Genomic DNA, 14,445 nt, shown 5'->3' with positions numbered 1-14,445 from the left:
ACAATATCTGCTCTTTTGGGCATGCCTGTCTATTCTTTTACAAAGTTGTATCCAGTTATCCAATATCTATGTGTCTAAGATACATTATGTATAGTATTTTTTTAATCCTCACCTGAGGGGGGTATGTTTATTGATGAGAGAGAGGGGGGGATAGAGAGAGAGAGAGAGAAAGAAAAAGAAAGAGAAACAGACTTGTATCAGTTGCCTCCTGTACATGCCCCAACTGGGGATCAAACCTGCAACTAAGTATGTGTCCTGACCAGGAATCGAACCCAGAACCTTTTGGTGTGTGGGCCAGCGTTCCAACTGCGTCACCTGGCCAGGGCTATATAGTATCTTACTATAGTATTTTGAAATAATATTCAAAGTATCTTTTGCTAAACAGCATCCTCATTTTATATATGATAATTCTATTAGGTTTAAAAACTATTAATCATGTTATTAATAACAATGATAGTGTTTACTACTATTAATAAAATTTTTTCTCTTTTAAATAGAAACCAATTCTTCACCGTAGAAGGAGAGTCCGAAAGCGCAAACATCACAATAGCAGTGTGGTCACAGAAACTATTTCTGAGACTACAGAAGTCTTAGATGAACCTTTTGAAGACTCTGACTCTGAGAGGCCAATGCCAAGATTAGAACCCACATTTGAAATTGATGAAGAAGAGGAAGAAGAGGATGACAGTGAACTCTTCTCTAGAGGATACTTCCATCGGTTATCCTCACAGGACGTTCTCAGGTGTCGGTCCTCTTCTAAGAGGAAGTCTAAGGATGAAGATGATGATGACGATGAAGAGTCGGATGATGTTGATGGTATGTTTTACAGAACTTTTGCTTATTGTAGTTTTATTGTCTTTAAATATACAGCAGTGGTAGCTGTAAACCCTTCAATAAAAAGGCTGAAAAATGAACACAACCTTCTAAGCAACTAACCTCTAAAAACTTGTATCGAGTGTATTCACCTACTTTTAGTCCTCTCTCCTTTTGAAGTGATTTTTTCTAGTTTCCCCTTCAACTCAGGATCTATTTTTGTTTCTGCAGAAAATATCTTGTTAGGAAATTGTTCTTTTTCTGCCTAATCCTTCTTTGTTCATTATCTGAAACTTTAGTTAGTAGGTAGATTAGACAGTGTCAGGAAGATATTTAGGTAATAACTCTTTACTAGAATGTGTGCTCTGTAGACTTAATCTATGTTGCTAGTTGTCATATGCTGAGTGCCTAATATAGGTACTCAATAAAAATTGTTAAGTGAATAAATGCTAAGAAGGTTCTTAAATAAGATCAGATTCATTTAATTGGACCGTTGTTCAGATCTGTTCAGGAATCCTTCCTGAACCATGTCTCTAAGTGTCTTACTCAATTAGTAATAAATTTCTAATAAAAATAGTAACAGTGCCTCAAAATAGGTTAAATTTAATGGCATAGCTAAACAGTCAATGATTCACTTTTAAAATACACTTATTGTCCTTTCTTCTTTAGAAATGAAGAAACTCGGTCTCACATGTGAGCTGGGTCACACACTAGTCATTTGCATCCTAGCCTGAAGATTTTGCCAGTGTATCATGTTGTCTGTTCTGCAATGTTTGCCTAGCGTGGGGTCAAACTAAACTTTATTTTGCTGGGTGAATTTGAACAAATCTATAGTAGTTGTACATATGAATATATAGCTGTTATATATTTACTAGCTGAGTTTTTTAAAAGTAATTCTCTCAGTTTCAGATCTAGTGGGGATGACTTTCATTTTCTCCATTTTTCTATTTATATAATACTTTTAATAAATTGGCTGTAGCTGGTGTGGCTCAGTGGGTTGAGCATCAGCCTGCAAACCAAAAGTCCCCCTGTTTAATTCCTAGTCAGGGCACACATCTGGGATGAGGGCCAGGTCCCTGGTCGGGAGCATGTGAGAGATAGCTGATCAATGTTTCTCTCCCTCTCATTCTCTTTCCCTTCCCCTCTCACTAAAAAATAAATTCTTAAAAAAATAAAACTAAAGTGATAAGATGACTGAAGTCTTTCCTTTATTGGGAATGATTTTTCAGAGTTTCATTATATTTTGAGATACATAATAAGTAGGAAACTAAAAATTTACTTTTTAAATTTGGCATATTAGTAAAATTCTAACTTGTATCATAATAAACTAAAATAGTATACTCTAAGTTTATGTTGAGTTTGACACATTTTCTGTTTTTTCAAGTTATTATTACCAAATATACTTTTTTAGCTCTCCCCACAAAATCCTGTTCTTGCCTTTGTTTTCTTCCCTTTAAAAATTAATGGGAAGGGATCCAAGATGGTGGAGGAGTAAGTGGAATCCACACTAACCTCCTCCCAGGACCTATCTGGAATTACAACTAAATTGCAGAGGAATCATTCTGAATAACCAGCTCTGAAAACTAGCTGGAGTGAAGCCTTACAACCAAGGATAGACAGAAGAAGCTACTTCACCACGACAAGACTGGTAGGGAGTGCAGAGGAGGCACAAGAGTCCTGGCTGGGCTCCCATGGGCAGCAGTGGAAGTTCTGGAGAGAGATTTCAGCAACTGGTGGGTTCCCCCTGAGAAGTGTGGGATCTAAACCCCAAGATGGGTTCCCCAGCCTACAGCACTAAAGCCAGAAAGGAGCACAGATAACACCCATCTGTGAAAAGCATCAGGGTTTCTAACTGCCAGGGGGAGATGGCTAGAGACTCAGAGATGAGAGAGCCTCTTAAAGGGCCAATGCACAAAATTTTGTTTGCAGCCACTTACCCTGGCTCCCAGCAGAGAGAGAGCAGAAAAGACTAGCCATGCATGAGGAGAATCTGGGGTTCGTGGCTCTGGAGAGAGAACTGAAGGAACAGCTGCCAGGATCCCTGTGCTAAGTCATTCCCCATCCTGCAGAAGCCATCTTTCTTAGACAGAACACTCCTCTTCAGTTTGTATCAGCCTGAGGGGAAGCAATAGCCCCACACACAGGAATTACTCTGCCCCACACTGTGGAGGTAAAGCCTGGCTGCTGATTACAGCTTGCGACTGTATTAGTGATTAGTTTAATGACTAAGGCAGATCTCAGGAGCATTGTGAGACTTCAGCTGACCCTCCCCAGGGCCCAGGGCTAATAAAAGCCAGCCTTGGTGTGCAATCTGTTTCTGCACACAAACAGGCCCGGCAGAGGGAGCCACATACAGTGGATTGCTGACAGCTCCAAACAGGTTGACAAGGGCCACTCACAAGCAGTGTCTGACAAAGGCCTACACCAGAGTCTGTGCAGTCTACCTAATCCATAGAAACAAATATAAAGAAGGAGGCAAAATGGAAAGACAAAGAAACAGACCTCAGAAGAAAGAACAAGAGACTTCTCCAGAAGAAGAGCTAGATGAAATGGAGGCAAACAGTTTATCTGATAGAGAGTTTAGAATGATGATTATAAGGATACTCAGCAGCATAAAAAAAAACCCAGAAACTATAAAAAAAGACCAGTTAGAAAAACAAAATGTAATGTCTGAAATAAAACAGTGGAAGGAATAAACAATAGCTTAGATGAAACAGGATCAAATCAGTGATTTGGAAAATAAGGTAGAAAAAACACCCAGGCAGAACAGCAAAAAGAAAAAAGTTTTTTTTTTTTTAAAAAGGAGAGCTTAAGAAATATTTTGGATAGCATGAAGTGTAATGAGATCCGCATCATGGGAGAAGAAGAGAGCGAGCAAGGGATTGAGAGCTTGTTTAAAGAAATAATGGCTGAGAACTCTCCTAATCGGGTGAAGGAAAAGGACACACAAGTCCAGGAAGCTCAGAGAGTCTCAACTAGTTGGACCGAAAGAGGTCTACACACAGATATGTCATAATTAAAATGGCAAGGCTTAAAGACAAGGAGAGAATCCTAAAAGTCACAAGAGAAAAGCAGGTAGTTGCATATAAGGGTAGTTACATATAAGAAATTAGACTGTCATCTGATTTCTCAACAGAAACATTTCAGGCCAGAAGGGAGTGAGGTGATATATTAAAGGTGATGAAAAGTAAGTATCTACAATCAAGGCTACTTTACCCAGCAAGGATATCATTTTAAATTAAAGGAGAAATAAGTTTCTCAGACAAGGAAAAACTAAAGGAGCTTGTTAACACCAGCCAGCAGTGCAACAGATGTTAAAGGACTTTCTTTAAGAAGAAAAAGGGAAAAAAGGTGCAAAATAGTCCAACAGTAAAATGGCACTAAATACGTACCTATCGATAATCATTTTAAATGTAAATGGCCTAAATATTCCAACCAAAAAACATAGGGTAGCTGAATGGATAAGAAAACAAGACCTATCTATATGCTGCCTCCAACAGAGCCATGTCAGATCAGAAGACATATGCAGACTAAAAGTATAAAGGGATGGAAAAAATATGTCATGCAAATGGAAAGGTAAAAAAGCTGGGATAGCAGTACTTATATCCAACAAAATAGACTTTAAAACCAAGGCTATACTAAGGGACAAAGAAGGACACTACATAGTGATAAAAAGAGAACAATCCAAGAAGAGGATATAAACCTAGTAAACATTTACACATCCATCATAGGGCACCTAAATATGTGAGGCAAATCTTGGTGGACATAGAGGGAGATATTGTCAGAAATGCAGTCAAGGTTGGAGATTTTAACACCCCATTGACTTCAATGGATAGATCTTCTGGACAGAAAATTAACAAGCAGGCAGCAGCCTTAACACACACACACACACACACACACACACACACACACACGATCAAGTGGATTTAATTGATATCTTCAGAGCATTTCACCCCAAAGTAGCAGAATATACATAGTTTTGAAGTGCACATGGAACATTTTCTAGGAAAGACCTCATGTTAGGACACAAAATAAGTCTCAGTAAATTTAAGAAGATTGAAATTATATCAAGCATCTTCTCTGACTACAATGCAATGAAACTAGAAATCAGTCGCAAGAAGAACACTGAAAAATGCACAGAGACATGGAAGCTAAATAACACATTGTTAAACAGTAAATGTTTCAGCAATGAGATAAATGAAGAAATCAAAAGATACCTTGAAACGGGTAAATGAGGACATAACCATCCAAAATCTGTAGGACACAGGGAAATCAAGTCCTAAGAGGAAATAAATAGTGTTATAGGCCTATCTCAATGAAAAAAAAAAGAAAAGAAAAAGCTCAAACCATCTAAATTTACACTTAAAGGAACTTACAAAGGAACAAGCAGCAAAGCCCAAAGTGGGAAAGAAGGAAATAAAGATTAGAGCAGAAATAAACAAAATAAACTCTAAAAAAAATAACAAAGAAAGTCAGTGAATCCAAGAGCTGGTTCTTTGGAAAGACAAACAAGATCGACAAACCTTTAACCAGACTCATCAAGAAAAAAAGAGAGAGGACTCAAATAAATAAAATCAAAAATGAAAGAGGAGAAATAACAACTGACACCAAAGAAATTCAAAGAATTATAAGAAAATATTATGAACAACTATATGCCAACAAACTGGACAACCTGGATGAAATGGATAAATTCCTAGAAATGTACAATCTTCCAAAACTAAGTCAAGAAGAATCAGAGAATCTGAACAAGCAAATTATATCTAGTGAAACTGAAGCAGTAATTTTAAAAAAAAACAACCAACAAAAGCCCTGGACCAAATGACTACACAAGCGAATTTTACCAAACATTCCAGGAAGAATTAACATCTCTCCTTCTCAAACCATTTCATAAAACTTAAGAGGAGAGAAGGTTCCCAAACTCATTATACGGGGCCAGCATTATCCTAATTCCAAAACCAAATAGACACTACAAAGAAAGAAAATTATAGGCCAATGTCCCTGATGAACACAGACATTAAAGTCCTCAACAACATATTAGCAAACTGAATACAGCAATACATCAAAAAGATCATACACCATGATCAAATGGGACTTATTCCAGGAATGCAAAGTTGGTACAATATTTGTGAGTCAATAAATATGCTTCACCACATAAACATGAAGGATAAAAACCACATGATCATATCAGTGGATGCAGAAGAAAGCATCTGGTAAAATCCAGTGCCCATTTACAATAAAAACTCTCAGCAAAGAGAGATGAGAGGGAACATACCTAAACATAATAAAGACCATATATGGCAATCTCAACTGCCAGTGTCATACTCAACAGGCAAAAACTACAAGTGTTCCTTCCCCTTAAGATCGGGAATAACACAGGGGTGTCTGGTTTCACCTCTTTTATTTAACACAGTACTCAAAATCCTAGCCACAGCAATCAGACAATAATAAATAAAAGGTATGGAAATTGGGAAGGAAGTAGTGAAACTGTCTTTATTTGCAGATGACATGATACTATTCATAGAGAACACCAAAGATGCCACCAAGAAACTACTAGGACTGATAAATGAATTTAGTGACGTAGCGGGATTCAAAATTAGTATCCAGAAATCAGTTGCATATTTATATGCTGATAACAAACTAACAGGGAAATTAAGAAAATAATTCATTTTACATTTGCTTCAAAAAGAATTAAATACCTAGGAATAAACCTAATCAAGGTTATAAAAAAACTGTATTTTAAAATTATAAGACACTGAAGAAAGCAATTGAAGAGGATACAAATAAGTAGAAGCACATACAGTGTTCATGGGTAGGAAGAATTAACACCATTAAAGTGTCCATACTACACAAAGCAATCTATAGATTCAATACAATTCCTATCAAGATTTCAATGATGTATTTCATAGTACTAGAACAAATGTTTCAAAAATTTGTACGAAGCTACAAAAGGCCCTGCATAGCAACAGTAGTCCTGAGAAAGAAGAACAAAGTTGAAGGAATCACACTACCTAATATCACTATACTATATATACTATATATTATATGGCCCTCTGTACTATAAGACCATAGTAATCAAAACAGCCTGATACTGGCATAAAAACAGACACATAGATCAATAGAACAGAATAGAGAACCCAGAAATATGCTCACACTTTTATAGTCAATTAATATTCGACAGAGGAAGCAACACATACAATGGACTAAAGATAGTTTACTCAATAAATGATTTAGGTAAAATTGGACAGATACATGCAGAAAATTAAACTATACCACCTTGTTACACTACACACAAGAATAAATTCAAACTGGATCAAAGACTTAAATGTTAGGTTCACAACTGTAAAAATTGTAAAAAAAACCATAGGCAGAAAAATCTCGGACATTGCTCATAGCAGTATTTTATTGAGTATGTCTCTGCAGTCAAAGGAAACAAAAAATACATGAGACTATGTCAAACTAAAAAGTTTTTCACAGAAAAGGAAATCATCAACAAAATAAAAAGACAACGCACATAATGGGACAACATATTTGCCAGTACATTCAATAAGGGGTTAATATTAAAAATTTATAAAACTCAACACCAAAAAACCAAACAACCTGATTTAAAAGTGGGCAAAGAACCTGAATAGACACTTCTCCAAAGAGGACATACAGATGGCCAATAGACATATGAAAAGATGCTCAGTGTCAGCAGTCATCAGAGAAATGCGCATTAAAACCACAATGAGATACCATCTCACACCTGTCAGAATGGCTATCGTCAGTAGATTAATGAACAAGTACTGACGAGGATGTGGAGAAAGGGGAACCCTTGTGCACTGCTGGTGGGAATGCAGATTGGTGCAGTCACTGTGGAAAGCAATATAGAGATGCCTCAAAATATTAAAAATGGAACTGCCCTTTTACCCAGTGATCCCACTTCTGAGAGTATATCCAAAGGAACCAACAACACTAATTCTAAAGAACACAAGCATCCCTATGTTCATTGCAGCATTATTTACAATCACCAAGATACTGAAGCAGCCCAGGTGGCCATCAGTAGATGAGTGGATAAAGCAACTATGGGACGTGTACACAGTGTGATACCACTTGACCATAAAAAGAAGAAAATTTAACCCTTTCAATTGGACAGATGGACCTGGAGAACATTATACTAAGTAAGCCAGTCAGAGAAAGACAAACGCCATATGATTTCACTCATAACTGGAATCTAAGACAGACTCATAGATAGAGAGCAGGCTGACAGCTGTGGGGCATGGGTTTAGAGGGGGTGGAGGGATCGAGCCAAAAAGGGAAAAAGCACATGGACTGGTCCAACAGTGTGATTGCTGGGGGCATACAGGTGCAAAGGGATTGAAGGATAATGGAAAAGAATGCAATGAAGATTACATTTTAAAAATGAATGGGAAACGTGAATGTACTTAATGCCACGTCAAACACTGGAGGTGGTGAATTTTGTGCTCTTCATGTGGCACAAATTTTACTACAATTAAAAAAAAATATGGGGAGAAAATAATGCAAAAATCAAATTTATTTCAAATAAACCATTGCTATTGGTTACATACGCTTCTTCTTCAGGTCAGTGTTTGTCTAAGACCAATTACCTCACAGCTATTCCCATACAAACACAGCATTGACTGACATTTGTTTTGTAGGACTGCTCAATCATGGCCTGTGTAATGGGCTCATATTACCTGAAGTAATGATGTTTTTGGAGAATGAGAAACCAGAGAGATAATATAAATGGCACACAGAGAAAAAACGGAGAAAATAAAGACAACTTGCCTAAAGTAGATATAATAACTGCATAATATTTGCATCTTTATAAAGTTCATCTCCATTTCATAGGGTGATGGAAGTGAATCTTAGGGGAACTTTCTAAAGCCATGTCCTCAGCGATGATAAACTTGAACTGGCTTTAACTAATGGATGGTAGCAGAATGTTGAGCAGCATTCTTTCATCCCTCTGCCTGTTTATCTTGTGACTTTAGGAGATGTTACTAGTTAAGTTTCTTCTTTAGATTCTTAACTTGAAAATCAAGAGTTTATAATGATTAATGAAATTATTTATATTACATGCTGGTCTCAGAAAAAGGCACCAGAAAATACAAGATCTTGTAACCTATTTTTATTTTTTATTCCTCCTATACAGACACTCCTATTCTCAAGCCAGTGCCTGTCTTGAGAAAATGTGATGTGAAGGATTCTCCACTTGAACCAGATACATCCACACCTATGAAAAAGAAAAAGGGATGGCCTAAAGGCAAGAGCCGCAAACCAATCCACTGGAAGAAAAGACCTGGTCGGAAACCAGGATTTAAGTTGAATCGGGAAATCATACCCATTTCTACTCAAGAATGCATTGTTGAGCCCATTGTCCCCATTCCTAAACCTGGACGTAAACTCAAAATTCAAGAGAGTGAAGAAACTGTTGAATCAAAAGGAGACTTGCCTTTAACTGAAGAAAGGAAGGAAGAAGAAGAGATGCACATGGAAGCCGAAGAGGGTGAAGAGGGAGAAGAAGAAGATACAACCAGCAGTGAAGTTAGAGCAGCTTCTCCAGTGGATAGCAGCAACAGTCCTGAGATGGAAACAAAAGAAGCTGAGGTAGAGGAGGAAGAAGAGAAACCCCATGTCTCAGAAGAGCAGAGGCAGTCTGAGGAAGAGCAACAAGAACTGGAAGACCAGGAACAAGAGGAAGAGGATGAAGTGGCTGTAGAGACAAATCAGAATGAAGACCATGATGCAGACGATGAAGATGATGGTCATCTAGAATCTACAAAGAAAAAAGAGCTGGAGGAGCAGCCCATTAGAGAAGATGTCAAGGAGGAGTCTGCTGGTCAGGAGTCTTTTTTAGATACGAATATGCAGAACAGTAGGGAGAATGTAAAGGATAAAGATGAAACAGAGCCAGATTCCGAAGAGGAACAGACTTCCCATGAAACATCCGTGGTATCAGAGCATATGCCAGGGTCTGAGGATGATCATGAGGAAGATTCAAACTCTAAAGAAGAGTTAATTGAGTTAAAAGAGGAAGACGAGATTCCCCATAGTGAACTGGATCTGGAAACCGTGCAAGCAGTGCAGTCTTTGACCCAAGAAGAAAGCAATGAGCATGAGGGCGCCTACCAGGACTGTGAAGAGACACTCGCGGCTTGTCAGACCTTGCAGAGCTACACCCAAGCTGATGAAGACCCTCAGATGTCCATGGTTGAAGACTGTCATGCTTCAGAACATAATAGCCCAATATCTTCTGTTCAGTCTCATCCAAGCCAATCAGTCCGTTCAGTCAGCAGTCCCAGTGTGCCTGCCCTCGACAGTGGTTACACCCAGATCAGCCCAGAACAAGGATCCCTGTCCGCACCTTCTATGCAGAACATGGAGACCAGCCCCATGATGGATGTGCCTTCCGTATCAGACCACTCTCAGCAGGTGGTGGACAGTGGCTTCAGTGATCTGGGCAGCATTGAGAGCACCACAGAAAACTATGAGAACCCCAGCAGTTACGATTCCACAATGGGTGGCAGCATTTGTGGGAATAACTCTTCCCAGAGCAGCTGTTCCTATGGTGGGTTATCGTCCTCCAGCAGCCTCACCCAGAACAGTTGTGTTGTCACTCAGCAAATGGCAAACATGGGCAACAGCTGCAGTATGATGCAGCAGAACAGTGTCCAGCCTGCTGCCAACTGCAACATCAAGTCACCTCAGAGTTGTGTGGTGGAGCGGCCTCCCAGTAACCAGCAACAGCCGCCGCCACCACCGCAGCAGCAGCAGCAGCAGCAGCAGCCGCCGCCGCCGCCGCCACAACAGCAACAACCAGCACCTCAGCCTCCACCACCCCAGCAGCAGCAGCAACAGCAGCAGCAGCAGCAGCAGCCACCACCTCAACCCCAGCAGCCTCAACCCCCACCCCCACCTCAACAGCAGCCGCCCCTGTCACAGTGTAGTATGAATAACAGTTTCACTCCAGCACCTATGATCATGGAGATACCAGAATCTGGAAGCACTGGGAACATCAGTATCTACGAGAGGATTCCAGGGGATTTTGGTGCCGGCAGCTACTCTCAACCGTCAGCCACCTTCAGTTTAGCCAAGTTGCAGCAGCTGACTAACACCATTATGGACCCTCATGCCATGCCTTATAGCCATTCTCCTGCTGTGACTTCCTATGCAACCAGTGTTTCTTTGTCTAATACAGGACTGGCTCAGCTAGCTCCATCTCATCCATTAGCTGGGACCCCTCAAGCACAAGCCACCATGACGCCACCCCCAAACTTGGCATCCACCACCATGAACCTCACATCACCTCTGCTACAGTGCAACATGTCTGCTACCAACATTGGCATTCCTCATACTCAGAGGTTGCAAGGGCAAATGCCGGTCAAGGGGCACATTTCCATCCGCTCCAAATCTGCACCACTGCCCTCTGCGGCTGCTCACCAGCAGCAGCTGTATGGTCGCAGCCCACCGGCCGTTGCCATGCAGGCTGGCCCTCGTGCGTTGGCTGTTCAGCGTGGCATGAACATGGGGGTTAATTTAATGCCAACCCCTGCCTATAATGTCAATTCCATGAATATGAACACCTTGAATGCCATGAACAGCTATCGAATGACACAGCCCATGATGAACAGCAGTTACCATAGTAACCCTGCCTACATGAACCAGACAGCACAGTATCCTATGCAGATGCAGATGGGGATGATGGGGAGCCAGGCCTATACCCAGCAGCCTATGCAGCCAAACCCTCATGGAAACATGATGTACACTGGCCCCTCCCATCACAGCTACATGAATGCTGCTGGTGTGCCCAAGCAGTCACTCAATGGACCTTACATGAGAAGATGAGCAAGATGAACTTGCAATTAAAAACTTAAATATATATAAATAAAGGAACCTTTTATACTGACAAACCAGAGAAAAATGGACCTTTTTTCCAGTTAAAATATTGCTGTAGATTTAGAGGAATTTTTCTTTGGTTTATTTTATTTTTTAGAAAACCTGGTCTTCTCTTTTTGGGGGGTTCATTTTGTTCCGGGTTTTGGTTTTCTTCATAATCTTGAACATTTTACAATAGAACTCATCTAAAAATGGATTTGGGGATGGGGAAACGTGCACAAAAATCTTTTCATAATTAAAAAGAGCCTTACTTTCTTTACACACCACATGGACAGAATTTGTGTAAAAGTGAAATATCTTTATTTGAAAATGTATGTTTCCCCTTACTGTTTGCAGCTCCCAGTGTTGTTACTTTTAAACGTTATATATACATCTCGAGGGTTGGCCAAACCCTCTCCTCCAAACCCGACCTTTCATTTCCTACTTCATTCCAGCAGGAGGCACTTACGGGAGACTCGGATGGGGACCTGGAGAACAACCCAAGCTCCTTAAACTTATTATTATTGTTATTATTATTATTATTATTAATAAAGTGAGGCAGGAAAATGCTTCTCCTTTTAAAATCCCCTCCACTCCCTACACACACACACACACACACACACATACACACATACACACCTCTTGAAACCTTTCCCCAAGAATGTTTCTTTATAGACGGACTTCATTGAAATGTTTGTCTTTCTTAAATCAAGTGTAATATAATTTTTTTTACTATTCCTACTCAGCACTCAGAGACACAAAAATACTGTAAGTCTCAATTAACAGCAGAATCTCAGAGGAAAGCTGTTTGCAATCCTAATTTAGCCTTGGAGGAATAGAGATGGTCAATTAACAATCAAAAGAGGAAATTAACCTCTTGTGTTTTACCACCTGGCGAATCAGCCATGAAGCCCGTATTTCATGCAGTCTCTTGTTTTTAGTATGTACTTTGAGATGCTAAGGGTCTTGATTCTTGAGCCTTTGACTCTGATTAAATTCAGTCCCCAGGGTTTAGCCTCTTGCATTCTTACAGTGTTGGTGAATGACTGTACATTTCAGTGATTTGAAAATACCTGACACACCTTTGACACTGTTTATGTTGGAAGAGATGACACAGACTGTGTGTCGTAAGAGAGATCATGTGTGTTTTATAGCTACTTAAATGATACATACCTCTAGCCTTCATTTGTCTTTTGAGATCCTGAGTTCATCCCCTGTGAATCAGAGTGCACCAGCCACTCACCAGTGAGTGGCTAAAGAGAAGAGGGATAGATAAACCAACCACCAGCATAGTAGGGCAAATCTGGACAGCAGGGTTTTAGCAGGCTATATGTTGCTCCCAATTCCATTCTTTTTTCTCTTGTGCAGCCAGTTTGCCCATTCTCTTCCTATTGCTCCAGGGATAGGTAATATATATATATATATATATATATATATATATATATATATATATATATATATATACTCCATCATTAGAAGATGGAAACTATTATACCACTTGGTATGTGCAGTCAAATATCCAAAAGGGGGAAGAACTGCTTAAAGAAATACCTGTAAGCATTAAATTCTCTCCTTTATTTGTATATTTTATATAGATAAATTTTTTGAAGTACTAATTAGGCATTAAAGTTTTTCAAATGCACAAGTTTGTTGGTTTTTTTAATACACTTTAATTGACTTTCTCAATTAAATGTGTTAGGTAGAAAAAGGCAGAATTCCACATCTTACCGCTGTCAATTCTGAGCATGTGCAAGGCTGTGTAGGACCCGGTTTCTCTGTATATACTATTCCAGTTCTCAATCATCTGTGTAGAAAGTGCACTGTGCTGCCCTCTCCCTACATCTTCAGCTCTGTCATTGCTTCCTGGTGGGGGTGGGGGTGGGGTGGGTCGGGAGGGAAGTATATTGGGGGAGGGTGGGTCAAGGCAGAAGGAGAAGCTGTTGAAATGAGGGCCGTGAATTCAGTTTCTGTTGGTTTGCGGTTGTGTTTCTTTTTTTTTTCTTTAAAAAAATTTCAATCGGGCAGCTCCCTTTTTCCACAAGCCTTTTTGTGACTGTAGAACTATTGTAGAGAAAATGTTCTTTTCTATATTATAAAAGAAATTATCCAACACAGTAATATTGGTACCTGTCATTTTTTCACTTCTGTTTTAAAAAAAAATGTATTTTTAGCAAAATAACTTGGGTAATCTTCTAAAAAAGAAATTTAAAAACTCACTGTTAGTAACTTTGATGCCTTTTAAAATAAGAGCTTTTTCATTTCATTCCATCTTTAAAATTTTTTATCTTTGTTGTAGAATATTAAAAACTATTTTAAGAAAGATAAAAAAATTCTCTTTAAAGAGATCTCTAGAGTGTGTGAATAGAGCTCCAGATGCCTCTAAAAGCCGCATGTACAAATGAAGCTAACTAAGTCTATTCCTGTCTGTTTATATTTGCTTTTCCTGTTTTGTAACCTCTTTGTACTTTGTTCATGGTGACTTGTAAGCTAAGGGGAAGGGGTGCCTAGATGCCTTTGTATTTCTCCATGTCATGCGCTCCTGGGCCAGTTGGTCCCCCTTCCTCTCCTTGTATGTAATATCACTTTTCCCCCCTTTCTAGCAAGTACTTTCAAAAGAACTCTGTACATTTTAACATAAAAAAATAAATTATGTTGAGCCATTTTGGATGCCTGTCTTGCATGTGGAATTTTTCTCCCAAATATCTCAAACTCCAGTTTTTTTGTGTGTGCGCAGAGCAGTTTCATGTGCCTCTTTAT

At 39.3% G+C, this 14,445-nt stretch overlaps 1 protein-coding gene across 2 annotated transcripts in view; it reads left to right on the top strand.

Moving 5' to 3' along the window:
* Window positions 1-13,098, top strand: part of KAT6A (lysine acetyltransferase 6A) — a 122,768-nt gene extending 109,670 nt beyond the window's left edge. For both annotated transcript variants that reach the window (XM_037055456.1, XM_037055455.1), the window contains exons 16-17: window positions 498-816; window positions 8,966-13,098. In XM_037055456.1, coding sequence (XP_036911351.1) covers window positions 498-816; window positions 8,966-11,658 — 3,012 coding nt within the window. In that variant the 3' untranslated portion in view covers window positions 11,659-13,098. The remainder of the gene's footprint in view (window positions 1-497; window positions 817-8,965) is intronic.
* Window positions 13,099-14,445: the final 1,347 nt, after the last annotated feature.

The sequence above is a fragment of the Sturnira hondurensis genome, unplaced genomic scaffold, assembly GCF_014824575.4.
Source record: "Sturnira hondurensis isolate 20B ecotype Veracruz unplaced genomic scaffold, ASM1482457v3 Scaffold0008640, whole genome shotgun sequence".
Taxonomy (NCBI): domain Eukaryota; kingdom Metazoa; phylum Chordata; class Mammalia; order Chiroptera; family Phyllostomidae; genus Sturnira; species Sturnira hondurensis.
Note: the sequence above shows the minus strand (reverse complement) of the source record. Positions and strands in the feature narration are given on the sequence as shown.